Consider the following 26958-nt stretch of genomic DNA (forward strand, 5'->3'; position numbering starts at 1 on the left):
AGTACCCTCTCAGAAGATGAATGAGCTCTCTCTTGTATTACGATGCTAAAGAGCATTAGAAGGTGATATGATATCTAGACAACACATAAGATAAATGCCTCAGAGTATGCTAGAACAGCTTCCCCCCCACGCCCTCCACAAGTACATAAATCCTTTGGTGGTCTCAATACTACAATATGTGGCTGATGAGTATTATGTATTGTGGTCAGCTTCTTCTTGACAAAAATCATTTAGCTTTAACAAGCACCTTGAACATTATCTAATTTAGTTACTTAAGCCGAATAACTCATTGTAACTCTAGATACCCTTTAGCTGACTAGACTCACAGCCCTTTTGGGACACAGTGTGGGTTTTTTCCAGTAGCTGATGAATAAAAAGTAAGCAGACAGCCACAGAAGAAATAACCCATCTTTTTTAAAGCTGGCACAAAATGTGTTTATCATGTTAAAACTTGACACAAAATGTTTTCGTCATGATAAAACTTGAAATGCAAGTTTCATGATCCTAATGAATTCCTTCTGAAGGGAACGCATGCCACAAACAAAACATGCAAATTTGCTGCAATGGTGGCTCAAGGTACATTCTGTAAGAAGTGCATTCAGTCTAAATTTCAGTCTTTGTGCTTCAAAAGCACAGTCGTTCTGGTACGATTTATATAATTTTTCCTACAGTAGTAATTTTGGAATATGCAAGGTTGCAGCAGACTTCACTACCCAGCCTCCTCTTTTGCTTATGTAAACACCTCTTAGTATTTTCAAGAGGAAAATTTGATCAAAATATTTAATTGCATTCCTGTTTCAAAAATTAAAAAAGTAAAAAAAAAAAATCCCTCAGTAGCAAATCGTCTTCAATTTGGAATAAAAATGGACTCTGGCTCTGTGATGTGTAGCTGCACAGAGGGCAGAGTTCTGATGCATCGTAGTTAAACACTGAAGTAATCTTTCCTCTTTTCAATATTTGTTCAATTGTTATTTTTATAGAAATAAAATGATGCTCATTTGAAATGAAATGTTAAGACAAGAAGACCCTCACTTTAGCCCTAACTAAATGCTGCAAAATCCTTTATTCTAAGCTCAAAGCTGTCAGACTTTCAGTATTAATAGAAGAGTGGATCTTTGTGATAAATGCACCCATAAATTAGATATTAGCTTTAGCCAAACTCTGTCTCTCAGGAAATATTTCTACTTGCATATTCAGTGGGAAGGACCTTACATGATGCCCACTTACTGCTATGAAAATCTGGGCTTCTGAGATGAAGGCAAATAAAAAATTATGTGGACAAAAGAATATCTGGAGTAACAGACCTTGAGCCTATGCAGAGATTTCTTTTTATAGAGTGAGAGTTTCAGTCACTTTTTGATATGTCTGTCTGCTGCTCTGTCCACCTATCTATCTGTTTATCTATCACCAGTGTGGTGGTAACATGCAGTATCAATTGGATTTTAAAAGACATAGATCTTTTATATTAGCTGTCCTTTTTTATAATACCTTTTACAAATTTAATCAATGCATTTTAATATACAATATAGTTTAAGTGCAATATACAATAAATATTCGAGCTTCATCTTAAACATGCTCTAGCCTTTAAATTGTTAAAACTGCAGTGCCCTTTCAATCTACTTACATAATGTCATAAAATATACATTTCAAGGTAAATGAAGTCAGCTACTTCAATTTAGTCCCTCAAACTGGTAGTAAATGAGAGGTTAACACTATGGTGCCAAACCCATTATTGAGTAAATTTAGCACCTTGGACAGCTCTGTAAAATCTTTATTGCTTTCCTGACCTGCTCGTCATGTTCTGTCTATGTGTTCAGTGGCTCTCAGCTCTGATTGAAAGGCAATATATTAGATCCCGAACACAAACATGCTCGGGGGCTGCTTCACTGTGAGCGTAATGACATGGAGGTGAGAACAATTTTCTGGTCACTGCAATCCAAGCACCTTGCAAGGTCTGTTGCTCTAACTTATAGAGGACTTTTGGGGCTCCTTTGTATGTGGAGCCATAACGGTAGCTTCCATGGTAATTTAAGCAGAGGTGGAAAGGGTTTAACATGCATTCAGAAAACAAGAAGTTAATATCTGGACCATATCTGTCGTAGCATTTTATTGTGTATTTTTAAAGCTAGTTTTTGTCTATAAGAGCTACCGTCAGCTCTGGAATAGAAGATACCACTATTTGACATGGGAATTTTTGTGTAACAATGCTTTGTATGATCTGAAAATGTCATAAACAAGAAATGCTTTTATTGTGTGAAAATATTGTTAGAGAAAGGATGAAACTCAAATTTACAGACTCCTCGAATGTTGAAAAAGTATAACCATTGACTAGCTAGGAAAATTGAATGTTACTTGTCAAGCATATTTTAATAAACCATCATGACAATTAGTTTTATTTACATGCAATATGATATGTCGTCAAAGAACTGTCAGTGTTTAAGAACTGGAATATATTTGTTATTAGGTAGAGCAGCTGTAAGATTCCATGTAATTACCTCATTTTTTAACGTGGTCTTCAATCTCTTTTTAGATGCATTCTAAGGTTTTTAGCTCAGCATTGCATAAATAACTATGATTAGTCAGGTAGAGCAGAAATGACTATTTAAACTTTCTCTTTTTTTAGTAATTTGGCATAATGACAGCTTAGGTTAATAATATTCCAAAGCAGTTTGTGGGCTCTGTATCACATTCTAATTTTGCATCGGTGAAATATATAGTGCAAACAATTTCTACTGAAGTGAAATAAATTCTAGTTTGCAAAGTCAAACACCTGTGCAGTAATTTTACACCTAAAATCATGGATTAAAAATGATAATAGTTTTCAGTAACATCTCTGGTCTTCTCTAGTTTGTATCTAGTATGAGGCAAAAAGGGCAACTCAGTTCTGATGATTCTGGTAAAGCAACAAGGATTGATTGTACCTGGATGTTGTTTGTAGTCTGTATCTCCATGATTATTCTGTTAGCTGTTGTGGTCAAGCTACACACAGAAAAAATGCCTAAACAAGAACCACAACAGAAAGAAAGAAAGAAAGAAAGAAAGAAAGAAAGAAAGAAAGAAAGAAAGAAAGAAAGAGCGAAAGAGCGAGCAATAACCAACCACCTCCCAAACAAATGAAAAAAGACTGGAATCTTAACTCCTCACAATCTGTTTCAAATGTAGTGATTTAAAAATCCATCAATTATATATTACATCTCACTTCATATGTGGAAAATAATTCAAATGTGTGTTCTGAGCGAGGGGTGCGTGAAGCAGAAGGCAAACCTAAATGTTTACTGGGAGTACAAAAATCCTCCATCTCATTTTTGAATTTAGGACATTATATATGTCATAAGTAGTTATTGCAGTATGACAACTATTTTATCTTATATTACAGAGAATTTAAAATTGAAAAAAATGCTAATATGCATCTAAAAGCTTGTCATTTGAAGAGTTGTTCAAGGATTTTTGAAGAGGTTATGGTGACAGCAAAATGAACGCAATTATATCTCTATTTTCTGATCAGAGTCTACAGTATATGAAAATTGAGCATTACTGTTTCTTTTTGGTATAAAATATGGCTATTGTGTAAAATATTTTAAGTTAAAAAGTTTAACTTTGTAGAAAACTGTAAAATCCTTAGAACTGGTACTATTTTTGTAAGCTACCTGCAGAAGTATACTGTGGTGAACAGCATTGTGTTAGTACATTACAGCAATACATAAGGGCTGAGAATTACAGAAAAATATTGTTTTATTGAAAGGAGAGTCTCGACTGGTTTTGCTCAGGCAGTTGGGGATCTGATAGATCTTATGCTTTGAAAGAGTAAGAAAAATAAAAAAATCTTCTGGGTTAATTCTGCAATGCATTTTTACATTTCCTATCAAATGGCTCATAGAGATTTTTCCACATGGTGAAATGTAAGAATACAGGAAATGCTATTATTACTTGAATGCTAGTTTAAAACACTGTAAGAAATATTAAGTGAAAAGGAAGAAATAGGAAAATAGAGAAAAAAAAATGTCCCAAATGGACAACTAAATCCCAGACTGTTTTAAATTCTACTGTCCATGCAGGGAATTTTTCCAGGAAACGCTGCGCAGTGCTGGGCCGGTCTCTTACACTGCATGTGTTTTCCTCTTGTGCATCATTTTATGTACATGGATCCTACCCTGACCCATCGGATCAGGATACAAACTAAAGAAGCTGAAAGGTTATATTACTAGTAGCTCACGACTGATTGGATATCTTTTGAATGTGGCCTGCTGGGTAAGGTCACAATTCCTGCAGCATGCAATTAAGAATAAAATAAACACATTGAAGGGATTCATAACATGCTCTGAATGACACTGATTGCAGTAATCTAGTAAATGACCTCAGGATTGTATTCTGCAATAAACCGATGAGTGGTTTATAGTGCAGATGGTAGAGACAATTGAGTGATGTATTTTATTTTGCAGCACCAATGATTCTCACCTTTTGACTTGATTAAGAGTGTGTGTGAATAGGATGAACTAGTGATTTAACACCATTCAGTGGTTGCTGAGAGTTGTTACAATTAAGGTGTACCTGGTGGGAGAAAAGAAAATCAAACCCAAAATGCGATGTGACTAATAAAATAGTATAAAAGATTCTAATATTTGTTTTCCCCCACAAGGAGTCATTGAACTCAGAATGCATCTGTTTTTGTATTGACAGGAAGTAATACTTAAGAGAGCTGCGGATTTAGTAGAAGCACTCTATGGTATGCCACATAATAACCAGGTAAATGCATTCTACTTCAGCAATTCTCAAACGTGGCTATTTCTTAGATGTATAGATAGATCAAGGGCTAAAGGTACACAATACTACGACGTGAGACAAGAATAAATATAGAGGGCAGTGTCATATCTGGAGTGGGGTTTAGTTTGCTTGTTTTCTTTTTATAAAGGGTGTGAATTTAGTGCTTGTAAAAGCAACATGTTATTAACCCTGGAGGCATTTGCCCACTTTCACCAGATACTATATAATGATATACATTATACATATACATTATGTCTTGCCACTAGTGATTTTTCAGTCTTACTCTAAAGATAGCTTTAAGGTGGAGTAAGTCAAGGCTCCAGCCCCATTCTGCCAGTTGGTCTTGTTATACAGAAGTGTGGCCACTGGGACTGAAATTTCCAACTCTCTTACCACAGATGTCAGGATTTATCATGAAGGCAGCAGATCTTATAAGCATTTGCTATCAGTCAGCCAACTGCTTTAGAAAGAAAAGCATCTGGTTTTTGCCTTTGGACAGGGAAATGTTTCACTTTTGTGTGTAAGAAAAGGTTTGTCAGAGTCACATTGGTAACTCTTTTATTCTTTTTTTTTCCTTCTTATCCTCTAGGAAATAATCCTGAAAAGAGCAGCAGACATCGCAGAAGCACTCTACAGTGTCCCCCGCAATCACAACCAGCTCCCCGCCCTTGCTAACACGTCAGTCCATGCAGGAATGATGGGAGTGAATTCCTTTAGTGGTCAACTAGCTGTCAATGTTTCCGAAGCCTCCCAAGCCACTAATCAGGGTCAGGAGAAGACTCGTCTTCCTCTCTCTATCAACCTTTTCTGATTATAGTCAGGGAACCGTGCAGAGCAGTGAAGGAGTGATGGTTCAAAACTGAAGGCCAAGAGCACATCTAACAGATACACACACATGCACAACCTTTGAGTGACACGGTGCTGTCACGACCTGGGGCTTCCGGTAGTGACTTTTGTCCCAATTCGGGAAAAGCACTTCTGCATATATCTTAATAGCTTTTCCTTCTGCTCAGAATAACGCTCGTATTTGTCTTCAAATCCCACTTATTTTAAAAGGGTTTCTTTTGACTTGAGCATGTGCTTAATGTTAAGTAATGGCTTATATATTTTCCTGTGCATGGATAATCTCTCAGTTTGGGCCCTATGTAGAATTTCTTTATGACACAAAAGTATCCCTTCAATATTTGTCTGTTTGGTTTGGTTTTGCAAGAAACATAATATTGGCACTGATTTTTCTTCGGAGTTTGAGACTTTTCTAAATTTTGAAATTAACAAAAAGTGAATTATTTGCAAAGACATTTTCAGATTTTATCTAATTTTTAAAATAATGTGTTTTTCACTTTGTATAATATCAATATTGTCTTAATTCCTACAGTTAAAAATAAAAAAGTTAAGAACATTTTTGTAAAAACCCTTTGCATTTTCCCCTCTCTTTTGCTCAGCTCTATTTATTATCCAACTTAAAAATCCACTTTAATGAGAAAGTATTCGAATGAGGCTGTTTTCTAGAAGGACAGACAAAATTATTTTGCATTTTACAAATGAAATGTTATTTTTTAAATTAAAACATTTTACGGATGTACTGTGTGATAGGAAGAAAAGTTGGCATTTTTTATTCTTGGATTGAAGATAGATTTTGTATTTCTATGCTTCTAGAAACAAATCTCCCTTTTTGTATATTTGAATATGAGTTTCCCCAAATGTCATTTCCAGAATTAGGTAGAGATTAAAATTTTAACTTGGTGCCGAGTTTGTTCATAATTTTCTATGAACTTAATGATCAGACCAGGGCAAAAAGACTGAGGATATCCCACTACCTTAAGAAATATACCCTGTGATTTCTCAAGTGTGCAGTGAGCATCTAATGTGAGATGTGTTAAATGAGAGTGACATCAGAAGAGTTAACAAAAATCACATGCTTTTAGCATACCTTAGGTCTGTATGCACTCCTCACTTTGAAAATGTAGGTCATGTTTACTCCATTCCCTACAAACAGCTCTTTTAGAGTGAGCTTCCTGTAATACCCAATGGTATCTTTGCTTGAGGGCATGGGTTGCCTGAGGAGCTGTGAAGGCTGTAGCCTCTCTCCTTCCCCTCTGTGCTCCCATCCTAGGCAGGGAGGATTCACAATTTGGGTTACCTGGTGGTAGTGGGGGGTCAGTCATGACCCTCCCATGTGCACACCATGGCTGCACTGGGCTGCTGGCTCGGTAGCCCAGAGTTACTTGCTTGTAGGTGTTTGTGTAAGAAACTGTTCTTGGGCTAATACCAATTTCTAAATGTATTGCCTCCCCACAAAAGGTTTTACTCGCAACTCAAGCAGCGTGTCACCTCATGGCTATGTGCCAAGCACCACCCCTCAGCAGACAAACTATAACTCTGTCACAACAAGCATGAATGGCTATGGGAATGCTGGAATGTCAAATTTAGGCGGTTCTCCAACCTTCCTGAATGGATCTGCTGCCAATTCTCCCTATGCCAGTGAGTACTATATGGCTTTCCTGTATTTAGCACATTTTCATTAGAAGGAGATGGTGACTTTTCTGTGATATTCAATATTTGGTTTCTATTTTGAACACCTGAAACAGAGCTTGGTCCTTTCTCTCCCCTCCGAGGCACTGACCGTGGAAGCACTTTGAAGATATAATATTGCCAGCAATGCTCTTCTCTGTTTTTGTTTATTACTAGTACTGTTACTGTTACTGTTACTGTTAGTATTACTATTACTATTACTATTACTATTACTATTACTATTACTATTACTATATCATAAGAACTAAAAAAATAACATCTCTCATGATTTGGGCATAACTTATCTTACACTCTGTAAGTAAGAAATGCTGTCCTCAACATTGCTAGAAAGCAGAGACAGCGTAAGTGACTTAATGCCTGTTGGAGTGGATCAGAAGTCAATTGTCAGTACATGACTTTTTGTTGCAATGGGTATGAAAGGAAGCTAAGGATCTTTGCTGTGGGAAAAATAGTTTTTCCAGCTGTAAGATATGAAGCACAGCAAACTTTACTGTAATAAGACTGACATTTCCATAAGCAGCATGATGATGTTTCCAAGACCTCTGAGCAAATAATACGTTCATAACCTTTATAGAAATTATGAATTGCTATTATTTGGCCTAATCTTGATTGCTTGTACCACATTTGCTTTGTAAGTAGGTATTATATTGACTTCACTGAGAGCTTAGTGTTAGTCTGTAACATGTGACAATGACTCTTAGAGTTTGTGTTTTAGTGTCTGTACGGTGCATGCCACTAAAATGTAAGTCATACAAATCATATATTCTATGGCATAAAGAGCTTATGGTCTACAGTCCCAGTTATGGAAATATTTATGTATAGAACTAACTCTCTGGTTTTTGATATTAAAGGTTTAGTATTCTGTTTAAATATAAATACATTTCTATTGGTAAAGGCCTATGAACCTCCTCTGCAGCCATTCACACAGCTCAGTAGTCCTTATTCACATGAGAAAATTAAATAAATAGGACCTGCCCAATTCCTCTGACATTTCTCATGTGACGTAAAGGATTCCACTGACATCTGCAGAAAGCTGCTTGCAGAATCAGCCCAGAAAGTCTTCTCATATAAATAGGTTTATAGGCTGAGACCCTAGCATGGACAGGACAAATAGACTGCTGAACATACCAAGGTTTACACAGCAAATTTTAGGTTTAGTGGTGTAACAGCAGTAATGAATTATTTCAGATTGCATTGCTAGAGTTCAGAATTAAAAAGGGGGTAGTAACCGTCATTTAAAAAATTACCTCCAAGACTTCTTAGCTGCTGCAAATTTAGAAGAAAATATTTACCCACATAACTAGTACTTATAAGCTGAGAATTGCTAACCAGTTATTATTTTTGTACTCTAATAATAATATAACGAGCAATGTTACAAAGTACCTTACTTATTAAGTTGAATTTACTGTCATAGAATCTGCGCGCTCTGAATTCATAATATAACATGATTGATGAGACATCTCTTTTTGGAAGCAGATGCCAGTAATGCATTTAAAATACTCTAGCAGTGTATTATTTCATATTTATGAACAAAGTCCTCTTTAGAATAGCACTTCACTTCCCAGCCCTGGTTTCTCCAGTTATATTTTGGAAGGTTTTCTTGCTAGATCTGTCATTCTGCTAATGCCTAATCCATTGAATCAGAAAATGCTTCAATCATGACCTGAAAATTAAAAGGTGGCATTCTTAATTAAATCAATAAACTAATTGCTGTATAGTAGCAATTCAATTTAGGTGCTTTGATTGCTCTCCCTTAGCAAGTACTTCCAGACATAGAGTGACTTCAGACTAAGATTGTATCTGTCAGACTGTGAAACTTTGAACATTTAATTTCCATTAATTGATTTCCTCAGTGTTAACAAATATGATATCAGATTCTCAAATAAGAACTTAAATAGGGTGATTTTTATCTACATAAATGCAAATAAAATAATAATTCAAAGCCAAGATGATAGGAATTTTACTCCATAATATGTAATTATTCATGGCCTCCTCGTGTATATAAGCAGTTGCTAAACAGTACGAAGAATGAACTTAAGGGATCTCACTATTGGTCCCTTCCCCTTTTTTTTTTGTTGGATATGAGGGGAAACTGTTAATGTTGAAAAGTCAATAGGAAAGTAGTTTGCTTTATTTTCATTAAAACAAATTAACATAAATCCTCAGTGATAAATACATGAACCAAAGCTATTTGTCTCACTATATAGTAAAATAAAGTTGAAGGATATATGTATTTCAAAACTGAACCACCAGTCCCTAAAAAAGAGAAAAGCCTTATGTCTACATTTATGTAGAAAAACTGAAGACTCTTATTTTATTCAGTCTTGTAGTTAAAGCCTGATCTTCATTTGAAGTAAACCAGAATGGCTTCATTGCTTCGCTATTGCAGCTGAGATTCCAGTCGATGACACTGAATGAGAATTTTGTATTGACTGGATTTGAATGGTGGTCATAGATCCTCTGAGAGAATTTTGTCTTGACCAGTATAAAACAGACTTTAATTTTCAAAATTCGCCATCTCTCTACCTTCTGCAAGTTTGCTTGAAACTCTGTAGGTCTTTCTGGAGCCATCTTGCTACAAGAAAAGCAAGGCTTAAAATGCTCATTTTGGAGGCCAATTAAAAACTCAAACCTTTCCAAGTTAAAAATTCAAGATCCAAGTTTGTACTTCAAACACTCTCCTTGCCCATCAGTTTTGTAATCCCTTAGTTACCTATTCAGTACGGATTCCCTCTTACCCCCTACACAAAAACTGTGTTATGTCAGACCAGGGCAGTGGCTAATGCCAATCATTAGAAAAGTTTGAAACAGGATGGCAGGACAAGGTTGTTGTAAGAATAAAGAGTTGCTATGACAGAGAATTAAGGGAGTTTTTAACAGCTCCTAGAATTACTGCTCCTGAACACCTGCAAAACAAAACAAAACAAAACAAAACAATAAGTGGGTTTCCTGTAGTGATTGATCACACTTCATGAACAACCAGAAAATTAACTACAGTAAAGGCCTTGGCCACTTGAAATTAGACCCAGTGCATCCAAAGAGCAGAATTGTCTTGTTTCTGCAGGCTGTTGGTTATCTAATACTAAGGAATGCCTTCTGGGGGGGTCTTTTTTTCCTCTAGTTGTGCCATCAAGTCCGACAATGGCCTCCTCCACTAGCCTTCCCTCAAACTGTAGCAGTTCCTCTGGGATTTTCTCCTTCTCACCAGCCAACATGGTCTCAGCGGTGAAACAGAAGAGTGCTTTTGCGCCTGTCGTGAGACCGCAAACTTCTCCTCCTCCCACCTGCACCAGCACCAATGGCAATAGCCTGCAAGGTAGGTGAAACCAAATCTGGAGTACAGATGGCTGCACCTTGCAAGGCTCTAGGTGCCACTGAGTTATCAAAGGGGATAGAAGACAAAGGGGGATCCTTGGTGGTCTCTGTCCTAAAGTGTCCTCCTGTAAAGTGTAACTGGACTGCACCACCTCGTACCATGCAGGTGTTTGGCAACCACCCTGTCTCTAACTCAACTAATACTGCTGAATTGAGAGGCTGTGTCTTTTAAAGCACAGACCTACTGTTATGATAAAAACAAGTAATATTTCAGCTTACTAATACCATCCTTTTTCTTTCTTTCCTCTCTTATTCCCTGTTGTCGTCCTTTATCAGACCAGTCTTTTGTGGACTCTAGCAAGTACTCCACTGCAGGGTCTCTCCAGGGGCTGGCCTTCTCCTGAAGTACGTCACTCAATCTTCCCTTCCTTTCTTTTTCCTTTGTCATAGTACACTTGTGCAGAAATCCTACTGAGACCAAATAGACCATTACAGAGCTTGGCACAAACCTTTGCCTTTTATAAGTAGAAGACACATTACAAACTAACAGCAGCATTTTCCAGTTTAACTCATACCAGGGCAAACATTTGTTTCCACTGATTAATGTACTTCTGTGCCAATTAATTCCATAAATGACGCAGGGCCTTTCTGAAAGCCTCTTCAACTGTTGTTATCAAGGGGCTGCTCCTTTTCTGCATCCCGTCCCCTCTCATTACAAAGTATTCCAGCACTAGCACCTAAATACGTTTTGAAGCGTTGATGCAAGCTGAGGGAGTGACAGACAAAAGCTTGTCAAGCTGAGGATGCTGCAAAGACCAGCACTGCCCATTCTATTGTTTGGCTCAGCCTGTTTTACAACACTGCCTAAACCTTCCAGTGTAATTACCTCACTACGCATTAGTGTGCTGAGAGAGACATTTTCATGCTCGCTTAGGCTGAGGAGTTTCCATAAGCAGATGCAGGCAGCTGCCTCCAACTGTGCCAGAGGTGGGAAAGACTTTGCGGTATGCGTTGTGCTTCCCCCAGACCTGAGGTCTGTTTTCCTTTCCACGTGCCTGTGCTAATTAGCCAAAGAGCATCTAGCAAGGAATAAAATCCGTCATTTTTAAAGCTACGTTCAGAAGGAGATGAGCAGAGCGGGGGGAGGATATTTCCACAGGCTCCACATGTCACTCTATGGCCTCTGGAAAGAGAAACGCCGGGCTTGCGGGCATAATGCTGACAGCACTATTAACAGCCAAAAAAAAAATCTATATGCAGGCAGAGTGGAAGGAATTCATTCATAAAAGCTGGGATCTATTGTGACTGAAGGAAAGCACTGAAAAGACTGAAGGAAAGCATTGCGCACAGAAATTGTGAAAATTTTAAGAATGTATAAGCAGATCTTGGGTACATTCAGTCAGGACTTTGTTATGAATACAGACTGCATCAGGAATAAACCACAAAATTATCAGACGAGCTATAGTGTTTAGGAGAGTATTTTTTTGTGTGTGTTTTAAAAATTTGGCACTGCCGACATGCTACAGATTTTAAAGGTAACAGCTGAAATGTTTCACCTCTGAATTAAAAAGTAAAAAGGGATCTAAGAGTTGACTGCTAGAAGCTTTTTGAGCATGTTAATGTTTTTTTTCTTCTCTTCACCTTGTCCCAACTTTCTGTTGCGGGTGGAGAAAAAAAAGCAAGTAACAGGAGAAAGCTTTTTCAGGCACTGTCTTTTCTTTCACAAGACACGGAATTCCCAGATTCTGCATACTCAGTTATGAAAAATTATTATGGGATGAGCTGAGAGCACCGGACAGAACTGGGGCTTGCAGATTGCCTCCTCATTATGTCACATCCAGAGCTGTAATGCCTAGAAACCACACAGATCTGAGTGCTTCCCCTAATTTTTATTTAGCAATTCGGTTTTCATAATAGGAATGAGACACCAAGAGATGATTCGTTTCTAGGTCATCACTCAACTTCTTGGTGAGTTAAAGGCAAGCAGCCTTTAGTCCCATGCCTTCTGACACCACCTGAGGCTTGTAATAATCACTCAGAAATGCACTGCCTGTTGTGCCTTATTGCTTAAATAAACAACCATGTATAAGGAGGCTGTCTTATCTCTCTTGGGCTTCTGGATACATCAGAAAGCAATCAAGCTTTCTTTATGCAGCTTAGATATCAGCAGAACTCACTAAAACAACAGCTAGGCTTATCTGTTGTTCTCTTTGCCATGCAATTTTGTAAAACTCAAAATACATTATTTTTGTAATTTGCTAGCAGCAAATACATATTAGTTTATGATAGAAGAAATAATGCCCGTTTGTGGGAGTTTTTCTACCTTCTGCCCTCCCTTTTTGAAGCTGATGTGATCTCATACCTACACTGTTTCCCACTGATGTCTCTGTTTTCAGGATCAATAATATGCTACAGCTGAGAGAATTTGCATGACTAGATGTAGCACTTATGGGATAAAAGTAGAGCGATATAAATGAAGACTTCGAGCGAATGGAAATATCAAAGCTTTTAGGCGGAAAAGATATCATTTTGCCATTTGCCTTGTAATTTAATTCAGAATTTCAGATCTCTTCAAAAACAATAATGCTTTGAAAAAATGAGCTAAGATCTGCATCTGTACCATTTGTTTCCAATGGCAAAAGGTGCATGGCTGATATATAACTACAGGGACATGTCTAAGCCATGAAGGGAGGAGTTGCATTAGCGTTACCTTCGTTTGGGCCCTTACCCAGGGTAAACAGCTGTGCTGTCCCAAGAGAGAGGCAGTTCTTGACCATTTCTTATAGAAATTGATTTGGTTTTGATAAATCTTTTATCTTGAGATTTTTTTTTTGTTGGAACAATGTTTTGACATTTTCTAAAGTGTGGGTAATTTTTCTAAAGCAAAACAACATCTTGCTTTAAAGTTTCACTAAATTTAGAATTTAGAAAGGACTGAAAAGGACAAAAAAGGTTAAAATAGAATGTACAGAGGATTCATTATCTGTCTGACTCTGCTCAGCTGAACTCTTCACATATAGAAGACTCTACCCATTCCCATCTGCTCAACTCCTTGCTTATGTGAGCAGCAAAGAAGGGAGCACTGTTGTCAGTAGAGCTTTTCTCTGTGCTGTAACATACGGCGCTGACGTCCGAGCACTTGCAGTCCCACCCCTATATTCTGCTAAACAACTGCCATCCAGAAATCTCCAAGTGCTTTACTAATAGGGATGAAAATTGTTGTCCTCAGGTAAGAAACGGAAACAAATCAAATTGGTTGAGGTAATACAATGAGCTAGGAGAACTGAGACAAAACCTGTGTCTCTGGTCCATGCCTTTGTGAGTGTTCCATATATTCATATAAAATTACACTCTCCTTAGCCATACTTGGCTGCCTTGTGGGGCTGCCACCGCAGAATTAGAGTCTGGTTGACTGTCTCCATTGCTGTCAATACCTATTTTATTGATGCCATAGAGGCCCATACCCTGGCCCACACCCTAAGGATCCCAAGGGCAGGGTAGGGAGCAACCACAACAGTAGGAGCATTGCTTGGCTTGGGTTTCCTTCATTTTTAGTCACATGAACCAAAGGGACAGCCCAATTGTGAGGACTTAGAACTTGTTATTTGAGACACTGCTGAAATAAAACCCTTTGAGCATTTTTTTTTAAACAAAGTTGCTCTTGTTTCACCCAGTGTTGATTAAATCAGCAAGGGTTCTAAAACAAAAAAAAGCAATACCAAATTCATCCTGTGATTTGAGTTGAAGGAGACAACCTAGCTGTGGAGATAATATCAAAATGCATCCTCAGATTTTCTCCATAGCAGAGCAGAAAAAAGCCCATGACAGGAAACACCTCAGCAAGGAACATCTAAGACTTAGTGGTGTCCTCCATGCTAGTCACTTGAGTGTCTTCCTGTAGGGCTTAAAGCAGCTCAAGTCACCTCTCTATTGCTTTTATCCTTGCTCTGAGCTCCTTGAAGAGCCCTTATGTGGAGTGGAAACAATCAGTGCAGTGCTTCCACATAAAAACATTGCTGAATGATAATTTCCAAGAGTTGAAATGCTGCTGTATAGTTGCAACATGTCACCTCTGATGATGGCCTGTTGCAAACATGTGGATATGTTTTGCATTCTTGCCTTCTCTTCTCATTTTATTTCATTTAATCAGTGCAGTTTACTCGAGCTGTTCTCCCCTTGCTGATTAGACTTGTAATTCTTGCACATATGGTGGTGTTTGTGGAGAAAACATTTCCCTCCTCTCCCCCTCCAACCCCAAATCTGTGAGTCTTTTACTTTGGCTCAGTTCTTATCAAATAATTGCAGCTGTAATTAAAGCACAATGAATCAGCACCAGTCACAGGGTTGAGTTCTTCCTTAAGAAATTACATGTCCAGATGTCTGAGATGGCAGGCAGTTCTAGCATTTAAATAATGTGCCCATGAAGTGCTGCCAACCTGAAGGTGAATCTGTTTTCTACCTTTTTGCAAATAACCGTACAACTCGTATTTTAAAGACACGTTGTTGTTACAGTTTTCGTATCATAAACTTGCATGACTACCTCCTGTAATGATGAGCTTGCTCACAGTGTGTCACTTAGGCACCTGGTGTGTCTGATCTGCATAGAGGGAGACCAAGCTGGAGTTCAAGCTAGGTGGAAGACTGTACCTGTTGACTTTTAATGAATGTCTCCTCTGTAAGAGTTTAATAGGAAATGAAGTTAGGAAGCATAATAAAGAAATACTGATGATTCAACGTGGCCAGCAAAAGAGAAGACATTCTAAATTATCATTAACATACAACTCACTCAGTGTAGTTGGTGATGTCTGCTACGAGTGTAATAAAACCATGAGTTAAGGACATGTTTCAATTTGAAAACTGTTTTTGAGATTTTCAAGCCCTTTTCTGAGCACCTGGAAATGCATACATAAATCCCAGGCTGATTGTTGAACTGGCGTAGGAGACAGCAGCACTGTCTGTGCCTAATGCAGCCACCACCCAACCAGAGCAGTGCTGTTGCTGCCTGTGGGACCCCAGCCATTTCCTCCTATGTGGAGCAAGTGTCTGCTTTGCTTTTAAAAATGTAACAGAATGTGTGGCAATGGCCAGGTCAGGTGTGAGCCTCCTGAGCATTCTGAGATTTTGAAACTAAAATCAGAAAATTAAGTTGGGGCCTGATCTTGATGGCAGGGAAAGCACACATTTTCTGCAAGAAAATCACTAGTTTCAGTACAGTCACTTGCAATTTAAACCACTTTCTGATCAGAATGAAGCTTCTTGTGATTTATATGTACATAGTTGTCTCTACTGAATGATACTTATATATAAATTTAATTCACACTACAGCTATGTTGCTACTAAATGTTTAAAAGCTCTGAGTATTTTGAAAGTTGCCTGATAATGCACAAAAGTAACTTTTTCCCCCTTTCTCTCTCCCCTTGCCCTCCTCCCTTTCCTTCTGACAGCTATATCTGGCATGATTGTTCCCCCCATGTGAAAGAATTGCCTTGAAGAATTTTATTAATGAAGAGGTTGAATTCTGCTTCAGAGAGAATCTGATACAAGTCCCCGAGTGGAACTTTTTACTCAGGCCTTTTTAGAAAATAAAAAAGAAATAAAGAAGAATCTTAAAATAACTGCGGATTTTTAAACAAAACAAAAATCACCATCCTTGCAAATACTGAAATTAACAATCTACAATTGCAAGGTGTTGATTCAAGTTGTCCATCCCAAGTACCTGGGAGATATATTTATTGTATGTTGATAAAAGTCCACTTTTTTTTTTCTGTTGGGGTGGGGGCTTGCTTTTTTTTCCTTCTGGGTGTTTTTTTTTTGTGTTTTTTTTTAAGGCTTGATTTAACTCAACACCATTTGTCTTTTATAAATCATACAATTACACAAGGGACACTAGAGATGGAACTCCACATTTTTAATTTATGATTTTTTTTAAAGCTGTGTAAAGAAAAATGAAGTGGTGTCATTTACTTACAAGTCTGTATGGGACAGAATAGAAGTGCCAGTTAGTTTTTCGTAGAAGAATTACGGCCATTTAATTAAGGGTCGGCTCATACAGGTTGCTTATCCAGTGGTGACTAGCTAATATGATGCATTTTTAATGTTCTAATTAAATAGACATCACTCCCTAGAAAGCTGATAATTTTGGATGGCAAGGGCGGGATGAGGAGTGGGATTAGTAACCTCTGTCTTTAATATCCGGCTAAATAATTAAGTAATACAACAAGAAAAGTTGGTGAAAGGAAAGGTGAGGATGCAAAGACATTTCCTCCTGAGCTGCAAATCAGTGCCTCTAGATTTAATGCTCCAACGGCAGGATTCGGTGAGCGTGGCTCTCTCTTTAGCTCATATATCAGACTCTTTCCAAATGAGTGGCCTTCTTGAAGTTTAGTGTCACCGGCGCTGTGCATAAAATGCCATGTGGCTTTGGCAGCCGCCGAAGGGCACAGCCTGCGGCCATCCCGCATCCCTCTGCCCTCAACCGATTTGTTTTTACGGGGCAGAACGAGAACCGGCTCGGCCGTGGTTCTGCATCCTCCCGGTCCAAAAGCACACGCTTTCCTCCACCTCCCACTCGGATTGCTCCTGTATCAGTCAACCCTCTCAGTTTGTATCATAATATATTAAGCACCAGGTAACTGCTTTTGAGTAGTCAATGGAAACACGAGTTTGGGGCTGGGGGTGGGGGTGTTAGGAAGGTTTCAAATCAAACCCATAGCTTCTGTTTTACAAAAATTTTGCTATCATTATCTGGGAAGTGTTCTTAAAAACTATTAGTCAAAGAGGCAGCAAAGCTCTGAAGATGCATTACCTGATATTTTTTCTTTGCTGTTGTGTTTTGTATGTAGTTATAAATACTGTAGATTTTTTGTGATTTTTTGCCAAAGTTGTTGTTCTATTTATACATTTTAATGTCTTAAGACAGTTTTTCAAGATCACAAAAAAAGAATTTTACTGCATATTTTGCAAAAAGAGCTCACTACCTTTAGCTTGCACATACTTGCAAAATTAATTAAATAAAAAAAAAGCTTCTTGTTTCTGTTTTTTTTTTTGTTTGTTTGTTTTCAGGGGATTTTGTAAAATATCCATATAAATAATGTATTTATCTTTGGAATTTGTACATTGCTTTTTTTCCCCTACCAAGTTTATTTTATTGTGTATGTTTGCTATGTGAAAAGTGCTGATTCGTTTGGTCATTCACCGTTGTATTAGCTGTTTAAATGTGATTTTTAATACATTTCATTTATAGTTCTTTTAGTATTGTTTAAAACCATGCTTCCATTTTTTTTTAATTTCCACCCAAAAGCCATTGTCTATTTTTGTATTATTTGTAAGTTAAGAAGTTTTTTCCAATATATGGCAAAAAGTAGCATATTATTCTTGTAGCATTTAGTTATGTAGATTTTAAAAGAAATGTATCCTTTGCTTTTGAGGCTTAACAAAAACTAATGCTGTTTTACTCTATTAATATGCATGGGATTTCTCCTCTTTGGAGTGACGCATTTTTGTGCATTAAATATGAGGAGAAACTTCATAGAACTCAATGAAAATACTTTCTTTCTTAAGTCTGCTTGTATATTTCTCTGTCTTTCACATAAATATAAACCAGCAGATTGGATGCCTTAACAATGCAAATCATATTCATTTCACTTGTACATTGTACTGTGCACCAGAACTGTCAATCATCACTAACATTCTAAGAAAAAAAAAAAAAGGAATTGAAAAGCACAAAAGAACTGTTTTGTTACCTTAAAACAATATAACTTTTTTCTAGTCGAGCAAGAAATCATTTACAACGATGCTGCAACCGTGCATGCTTCCTGTATGAATTTTGCAATGGTTTTCACTAGAATGTCACAGTGTGATCTTTGGGGGGAAGGGAAAGAAACAGGATTTTTTTTTTTTTCATGGTGAGAAAATAAAAGAAGAGAAAACTGGAAAATGTGAGAGACATCGGTTTGTTGCTTCTCTGTATTCCAAGCGATTATTCTAATTCACATAATAAGCAACAGCACGACAATGTAATCAAATTTAAAGCCATATTTTGTCCAGTGACACCATCAATTACTCTCGTAGTAGTGCTCCACTCAGCGTCATAGCGATTTTGACACCAATGTTAGCCATCGATGTTTGTACGCCAGTGTCCAAAGATCCTTTGACAATGTGCATCATTTTGTTTCCTTGCAGCTATTTACAGTGATCTGATGGATGGGAATTTATAAAAATCTCCCCCGCACCACCCTTGTCTTTTACAAAGTAAAAGATGCAGCTGTTTACAGAATATGGCTTTAAGTGGAAACATTCAGATTTCAGTTTTAACAAGGTGAAGCTTCACAATGACTGGATTGCATAAAGTATGCCTATTTCCTCACAGTTGTATTAGGATGCAGCTAAAATGAAGTCATCTCTGAAACTACTAACCTTTCACCTTCTTATCTAAATCTTTTTGAATAGACACACACACTGTACAGTTCTATTGTTAGAGAAACTAACTACTGTAGAGATTGTTATAATTTTTTTGCAGAAATTCAAGCTGTAAAAACTTTTCAACTTTCACAATATTTAATTAAAGTTACTTCCTGTCTGTGAATACAGCTCCTAGTTGTGTGTTTATTTTTTCTGCTTCTGCTGGCTGGTAGATGAGAAAAAAAATAAAATGTAGAAGCCAGGAGCTACTGAATTGTCTTTCTGAAATTAAGGAGAAATTCATGGAATGACACAGCGAAACATGGTGAATGCTGGTGCATTGAAACTCCTCTTCCTCTGTCACTAACAGATTTCAAAGGATCCTCACTCATAATGCCGAATATTCCTCCTGTTGTCGTTGTTCTCATTATTTCCATCATTTTGGTCTGTTGTTTGCCTGAAGTGCCAATGTGTTTTTCTAGCAGATTCCAGGAGCGTATCTGGCCTTAGGTACCCAAAGAGCAAAGAGCTGTCTCTCTAAACACAGTGATCGTGAAGCACAGACAAAGGCACATTAGATCCAGCACCAGAGATCCAGCGAGATGTAAATTTTCATCTTGGTATTATTTAAGTCAAAGGCAATGCTTTCAGGACCAGGTCTTAGGCCAGCTCCAGGAACTACCTCAAAGTATGTTGAGCTGTAACTGGCTCCTTGACTTGACCACGAAGAAGGCTCCTATAAAGTGTTTCCATTCTGCTGCCCTTCCTAAATGACAAACCCATCAGCTGCTAAAGTTCTGAGAGTTTCGTTTCATCCTGTACTCCTCTGGCAGGAGAAGACCATAGGGAGCTTTACCTCTGGATGTGGAAAGTTGGCATAATCACACTTAACTGGGTCTGAAGAGTGGCTGTCAGATAGAAGACCTGTATAGGGACAATCAAAAACCTCCAAACAGCACATCTAATGCAAGGCTCCAAGCATTTCCAAGGTAGGAATAGGGACATTGGGACAGCAGTTTAAATTAAATTAAAATTTACTTAAAAAAATAAATTTGCTAGAAATGCAAGCAGCTGAAAGTGGAAGTGTTGGATACATCTTAAATGTTAGCAGGTCCACTCCAGTAGGTGTGAGAGAAAAGAATGCTCTTGGCAAAGTCAGACCCCAAACGTGTTGAGTCTGTCAGCACAAGAGATCTGTTCCTTCTGTCTGAGGTAGTTCTCCTGGTTCACTTTCAAATGCTGTGAATATTGGCAGCTCTCACTGCGGCCAAGGGCTCTCTGAGTGCTCTAGAAAGATGTTGGGTCACATGGAAAAGCAGTCTTAAAGATTAAATTCAAGATGTAATATTAGGCAGCCTGTTCTAGGTGCAGTAGAACCAGAGCTCTGCTGCAGCCTTTTCAAACCAATGAGAACATTTTTGTCTGAAATTTAGTTTCAGCCGCATCAAAGAAAAAAATGGGGAGTGAGGGATGTGATGTAGCACGAACCATCAGGCTTCTAGTTCAGACAGATGCTGAAGACGAGTCTGCTACTCAGCCCAGTGATGTTCATCTGACAATCCGACCCAAGATCACCTGGGTGACTGTAGTGCAATAGAGGATGAATTGATATTTTTTTTTGATGCTAGAAGAAAACCCTCCAAACCCAAATCATCTGAGGCGCAGCTGCAAGGCACACATTCAGATATGGCTGCAGTGAAACACATATCCCATGGTGGGGCATACACTAAAAGGGACAGAAGTGTCTTCTGTTGTCACACAGTGAATATGTAGGCATGAGGCCTAGAGTAAGATGTGTAACAGCATGGCTTATGGCTGTCCTCTAAACTGCTGGCTTCTTCAATTTTTCAGCAACTGTAGTAGTCGTTTTGACTGAATAGTTTGCATCTGGCAGTGGGATTGGTTGTATTTTTGTATAGGCATGCCTTTAATATTTTACTTAGTTAAAAGAAACCTCACCAAAATGAGCCACCTTCACTGTTAGCTTCCTGACCTTGTCTGTGTGTCTGCTCATTCACTTTACAGTCTGTCTCTACAGGCTCCTGCCATAGCTGCCTCTTGTAATCATTTACCTAACTCCACCTAGCATCATGGCCATGTATCTTCTGCCATTTCATGGGTTAGCAGAAGACACTTTACAAGTTAAATGCTTGATTTCCTCAGCCCTTCCTGTTTGCTGCTTCTTGACCTCCAGGCCTTTTGTAAATATTCACATTGCACTGCTGTACTAAAGATGGGTTGGAGGCCTCCCACAGAGTCCCTCACTGCCATTCAAAGTCCACTCCATTCAATAAGGCCATGTCTCGGAGATGCTGTGAAGCAGCCTGATGTAGCTTTAGCAAGATACTTGGTCAGTTTGGTTGCTGCCTCCTTGCCCACCCACCAGTTGTACTCCTCTGTGTCACTGCCACCCCACTGCCTGCCCCCATCACCGTTATCTCAATGGGATGAGCCTCATTTGGCATCTTTTTTCTCTGCTTCCCAGAAGGAGCTGGCTCTGGCATCCCTTTTCCCCAGCATCTAATGCTGATATTTCAGTAGGGGAGGTCAGGTCAATACTTTAGATAAATAAGTAATAGTTCCAACTCCACAACCCTGTTCTCTCTTCCTCTCCTTGGTGCCCTTGAGGATACAACTAGACCACAGCTTATGGCACTGCTCCAACATGATTGGCAGGTCATGTGCAAGAGCACACTTCTTAGAAAACTTTAATGTAGTCATTCCAGGACACGAATGCCGATGACTACCGAGGGCACAGCCTAACAGCAGGGACTGCAATTCTAGGTGGCTTTTTAGTGTAGGCCTACAACAGGAGCAGCAAATACAGTGATCTAACACATATTTTTCTCCCTGTTTTCAATAAATGACCCAGATTTTATCACTAATGTGGATGCATATTTGAAGATCTCCATCAAAAAATTTAGATGATCACCTAATTCTTTCCTGAAACGTACAGCAAATTCTGTTCTACATGTCCCAGTCCAGCTAAACTCTCTTTTGTGTAAGAGGGATGAAATTGTTCACTTCCTTTTTTGTTAAACTATATGAATTCCTAAGTTTCCCACATTCACTCATGTCAAAGTGTATCTTATACTGTGAGCCCTTACAAGTGGGTTTGCAGCTGGTGTGCAAGAGAGACTTGCCCTGTTGTGGTGATTCACTGCAGTCTGGCAGCTCTTGACCACGTATGAGAGAGGCAAGGACTGATTGTGTCTGTAGCTACGTACAAGAGTGCTCTAAAAGGCACGGGTTATCTGGTTGAGAATAACCTCAAGATAAATTTGCCAGTGAGGATGCCTCAGTGACTCCCTGTAGGAAAGCAACAGCTCAGCTCAGACCTTAGCTCAGGAGGCACAAAAATGCAGACGCGTGTGTGTGTGTGTGTGTGTGTCTGTGCGTCTGTGAGTGTGTCTGTGCTGAGGTGGGGAAACTGAGAGCCATGAGGAGCTCTCAGAAGCAAGCCCCAAGATGAACCCTATCATGAAAGTTCACTTTTCTGCAGCGTTTAGAGGAAAGGAGCACACAAATTGTGCAGAGACTCATTTGAAAGGTTGTTGTGCTGCAGCTTTCATCTCCGCTCCCTCCCAGACCCACATTGTCCCCCCCCCAGCTTGGCACCAGTCCTGCCCACTGCCCTACTGCCTCCTTGCCCACTGCCCCTGCCACAGAGGGCTCTGCTTTCATCCTCATTTCCACGGAGCATCACTCCCATCGCTCACCGTCAGCCTGCCCCAGGCACTGCCTTGCTCCCCCACCTCGCCACCATTAACTTTGCCTTCAACCTCTGCTGCATCATTGCCTTCTCCTGAGGGTTCCCTATTTATATAGAGGGGAAAATGCAGTTGCCGGGACTGGAAATATTTTGTTACCTTTTTCTACTTAAGTGCGAGGCATTTTTATCTGTGCTCTCTGGAGACTTATGCTACAGTGGGACTGATTTTATCCACTTACTCAATGCACTTTAGTTCAATAATGATTACAGAACTTCTACATAATATATTAGGCATAGCTGATTTCCCAGGGTTTGTAGCCCTCTATCTCCCCAAGCATTTAAGAAGGAGTCTCTCTGTGATAGGTATGTTATGAATGATACACTCCTCAACAGTCATGATGTAAAAATAATAGCAGCAGTGGGCCGGGAAGAAAGGAGAGGCGAGCATTCAGCTGGAAAGTGCCCAAGCCTGTGGATAATACATCCCAGCAGCAGTGCTCTGCTTTGTTCATTTCATCACTGCCCATCAGTGGCGCTTGCAATCTACAGAGTCTGGGCAACCCAGGCTGGATTCCCAATCCCTCCCTCCACTGCCTAAACAGAGGGTTTTGGCAATTCGCTGGCTCCACTGTAGAACTGGGTTAACCTGGTCTCTCTTTCTTGCTCGCTATTTTTTCTTTTAATGCAAGCTGAGCTCTTCAGCTCGCTCAACTGTAGATTTAGCAGCCGTGAGCAGGCCTGTCACAGCCAGCACGCCCAGCCCTGAAGTTCCTGATGTGACCGCAGAAAGCCTGCAAGACATTCGTTTTCTTCAACAACAAAAGAAACAGCAGCGTTTGTGAACATGGCCTCCTTCACACCTGAGGTTAGAGACAAGAAACCCAATCCTAAGGTGTCCTCAGCCTGAGAGGCTTTCTATGACATTTCCCCAGCCACAGAGTCTGCAAGGCTTCTCCAACCTCTGCTACACCAGATGCCCATGACGCTCTGCCCATGTTGTTTTCCAGGTGCTCAGCACGCTTACCCCGCTGGCAGAGGGCATCCAGCTCCTGCCCATAAAGCCTAAAACTGGCTCATTCAAAGCCTAGTAATTTGCCACAGGGAGTTTTCCACACTGGACCAAGCACCTTGAACCAAGTGCCTTGCTCATCTTATTGTCACCAGCCTCCCCTGTTGGTGGTGATGGTGCTTTTTTCTTTTTTTAAACATAAAATGCCCAGTTTTACTCAGTTATCCAATAATATCTTAATTTCAGTAACAGCTTTTGACAATGAGTTCCTCAGGTTCTTGCTCTTATTGCCCCATTTCTCCTTGTGCAATGGGGTCCGTGGTATCTGCAGCCACCACTGGGCCCTGGAGGGGTCAGGGACAGCGGGGACACCGCTGCCTCTCCCCCAGCCCCAGCAGAGCAGAGCGGGGCAGCTCCCACCGCGGCTGCAGCCCCGCAGCCGCCTGATTGACGTCAGGAAATAGCACAGCGAAAGTTGCTACCAGCCAACAGCTGTTTCAACAGTTTTAATCACAAGGCGAACTGCAAGATAAATAAATAAATAAAGCCTATGAAGTGACAAAACAAATGGCCTGGTATTGGAGACAGATTTGAAGCTTCTGGCTGCCTTCGTGGGAGAGCAGCCTGCGAGCTCTCACCCTCCCTCCGCCAAATAATTAATTTATCACTTAGCAGCTCTGTGGCTCTCCGGAAGGCGCTTGGAGACGGGGTTTGAAGGTGAACTCCAGCCCTTCAGAGGGGCCCGTGGGGCTGGGGAAAGAGGCACTGGAGTCTACAGGTGAACTGGCAAGATCGCAGGGGGATTTACATCAACCCGCTCAAGCTGCCGTGAGCCAGCACGCTATTTTGTTCCGCCCTCACAAATCACTGTTATGCCCTTTCTGCTTTAAACACTATGGATCAGCTATAACAACACTTGATATTTATTTTATTTCAACTATCACTCTGATTTGTCAGGTGTATTTTTTATGCACAGCAGGTGTACCCTAATGGGGTTAGAGAATAAACAGAAAATTGATGGGCTTACGCACCCATTAGCTAATGGATTACTAAGCAAAAGGGACTCTGTTTAACCCCACTGCACTTAGCCCACTGTTAGGAGGAATGTTAAAGACTATAAGCTAACACTCAAACATCTCTTCGTGGGCCCAGGGGAAGAGAGCTCAAACTTTAATGCATCGCTTTTGATAGGCAGGTGAATGAATGTGGCTATCATTATGCAATCACGCAGCTCTGCAACTGTTTATCAGCAGCACAAGGTGCCCCATGAGCCCTGCGTGCTCCTGGCCCACCATAGTAAACAGAAAGGGTTAAGCAGGATGAAATCCCCCCAGAGCTGCTTCCCACATCCCACTTGCACAGGACATGCAGCAAACTCAGAGCTGCCATCAACTCCTCATTCCCATACCCCAGTACTACACACCTGGTGCGTTTGCAACATGCTCATTTGTGCAAAGGCCTTGTGTCGACACCAGCTTTAATCAGGTATTTCAAGATAGATGTGCCTCGTTAGCATCAGAACAATGCAATTACTTCCCCTCCTCCCCTCTCTCCAAATCCCAGGGTTTTATTGGCCTATTAATGGTTTGATTTGTTGTTGGTAGAAACAAGAAGGATTCCGACTCATTGATCATATTATCCTACAGATATCTAGCAGAATAAATAAATGGGATAATAAAACCCAAACCATACACACAAAGGTTACATTTTCTAAATCCTTTAGAGTTCTGCATCATAGTTTATGTTCCCTTTCAACCACGAACACACAGTTCAGTGCAGCAGATGATGGTTAAAAAAGGTCTGTAATGTTAAAGGTTATATTTGCAATCTTTCACCATCTTCCTCACGTGGAAACAAGCCACACTGATCCTCACTGTCCACAGACGCAATAAGGAACAACCCTCTGACATAAGTGGATAATCAAAAGCCAATTCAAAAGGAGCCTTCTGTAAATATCAACTTGATCCAGGCATATGCATGCTTTGCTTGAAGCACCGGAAGGGCCCTGCTGACTTCAATGGGATGGCTCCCGTGTTTGAAGAGAAATAGGTGCACGCGTGCAGGAGAGGTGAAGGTCAAAGCATATAAAACCAAGAGAGAATATAATTTGGTGTTGCTTTTCTTTAAGCAGTGACACAGAAACTCACAGCTGGAGGAAGATGAGGTCCTTTTAGTTTCCTTTGTGCCTGCCTGTTCCTGGGGTGCTTTCAGGTCCCCCTCATGTTTAGCTCTGGAGGGTTGCAAGGCCGCTCGGTGCTTTGAGGGACAGGGGATGTCAATGGCAGAGAGGGAGGACGTGGCACTGACCATGGTCTCTCTGGGCTTTGCTTTTGCTGGTTTCTTCCTGGAGATGGGGAAAAGGAAAGCGCTCCAGGCACCTGAGAGCCCAACAGCTGAGCTCTTCAGTCAACCGAAGAGGGATGCTGTGGAAAATGCCACAGATCCAATGGCAAAGACAGAAGATACAGGGACTTCAATGTGATCAAAATGACAGCCCAGGTCCCTCCTTATTCTGGAGAGCAGTGGTCAGGCAGAAGTCTGCCGATGCCCACGGGAAGATGAACTGCTCAGTTACCAACTCAAATTGAGGCTCCGAAAGTATAGTGTGGTTCAAGTGATGCATGGATGCAACTTCAGCTCTAGGTTGTAGAGTCTGTGTTAGAGATTATTTAATTTATGCTGGAATTCATCAGCATCAGCCTAAAAGGCTGGAGCAGCATAGCAACAAGCTTGTTAATTACTAAGCAATTATTTTACTCAACTTTTAGACCAAGGGGATACCCAAAATATCCGCATCTGTTTCATTTTGATTTCTTATTGTTCCTTCCGTGCTGTAGCTGAGGTTATTTTACCGCAGCTGTCAGTCACAGCAGTAACAACTTCCACAGTAGTAGCTTCCATTTGGCAAACTCACTGTACAGAAAGTGCTGTGATGGAGTGGAAGGGGTTTCTTTCTCTTTCTTAATATCATCTTCCCCTAGGACAGACTACCTTGCCCTCTCCAGCAGAACACGCTCGGATCACACTGCAGAGTTTCTGACTGCTGCTTTTAAAAAGGTGTATCTGTTTGTTTCTATCAACACATTTCAGCTCCTCTGGCATGCTGTCTTTGCAGCTCTAATAGAGACACTTCACATGTAATAGGGTCACAGAGTGATCCTCACGTTCGATTCCATTCCTATCACCATGTTAAATTGAAACAATGTGTGTGCATCAGATTTCTGCAGTG

The 26958-nt window shown here is 39.9% G+C and overlaps 1 protein-coding gene across 1 annotated transcript in view; it reads left to right on the forward strand.

Moving 5' to 3' along the window:
* The window catches only part of LOC104546159 (transcription factor COE1), a 30404-nt gene extending 14320 nt beyond the window's left edge, over positions 1-16084 (forward strand). Inside the window, exons 2-6 of the mRNA XM_010191476.1 lie at positions 4678-4743; positions 5351-5528; positions 7063-7242; positions 10415-10609; positions 16053-16084. Coding sequence (XP_010189778.1) covers positions 4678-4743; positions 5351-5528; positions 7063-7242; positions 10415-10609; positions 16053-16084 — 651 coding nt within the window. The remainder of the gene's footprint in view (positions 1-4677; positions 4744-5350; positions 5529-7062; positions 7243-10414; positions 10610-16052) is intronic.
* The last annotated feature ends 10874 nt before the right edge of the window (positions 16085-26958 follow it).

Source organism: Mesitornis unicolor, unplaced genomic scaffold (genome assembly GCF_000695765.1).
Source record: "Mesitornis unicolor isolate BGI_N332 unplaced genomic scaffold, ASM69576v1 scaffold22859, whole genome shotgun sequence".
Lineage (NCBI taxonomy): Eukaryota > Metazoa > Chordata > Aves > Mesitornithiformes > Mesitornithidae > Mesitornis > Mesitornis unicolor.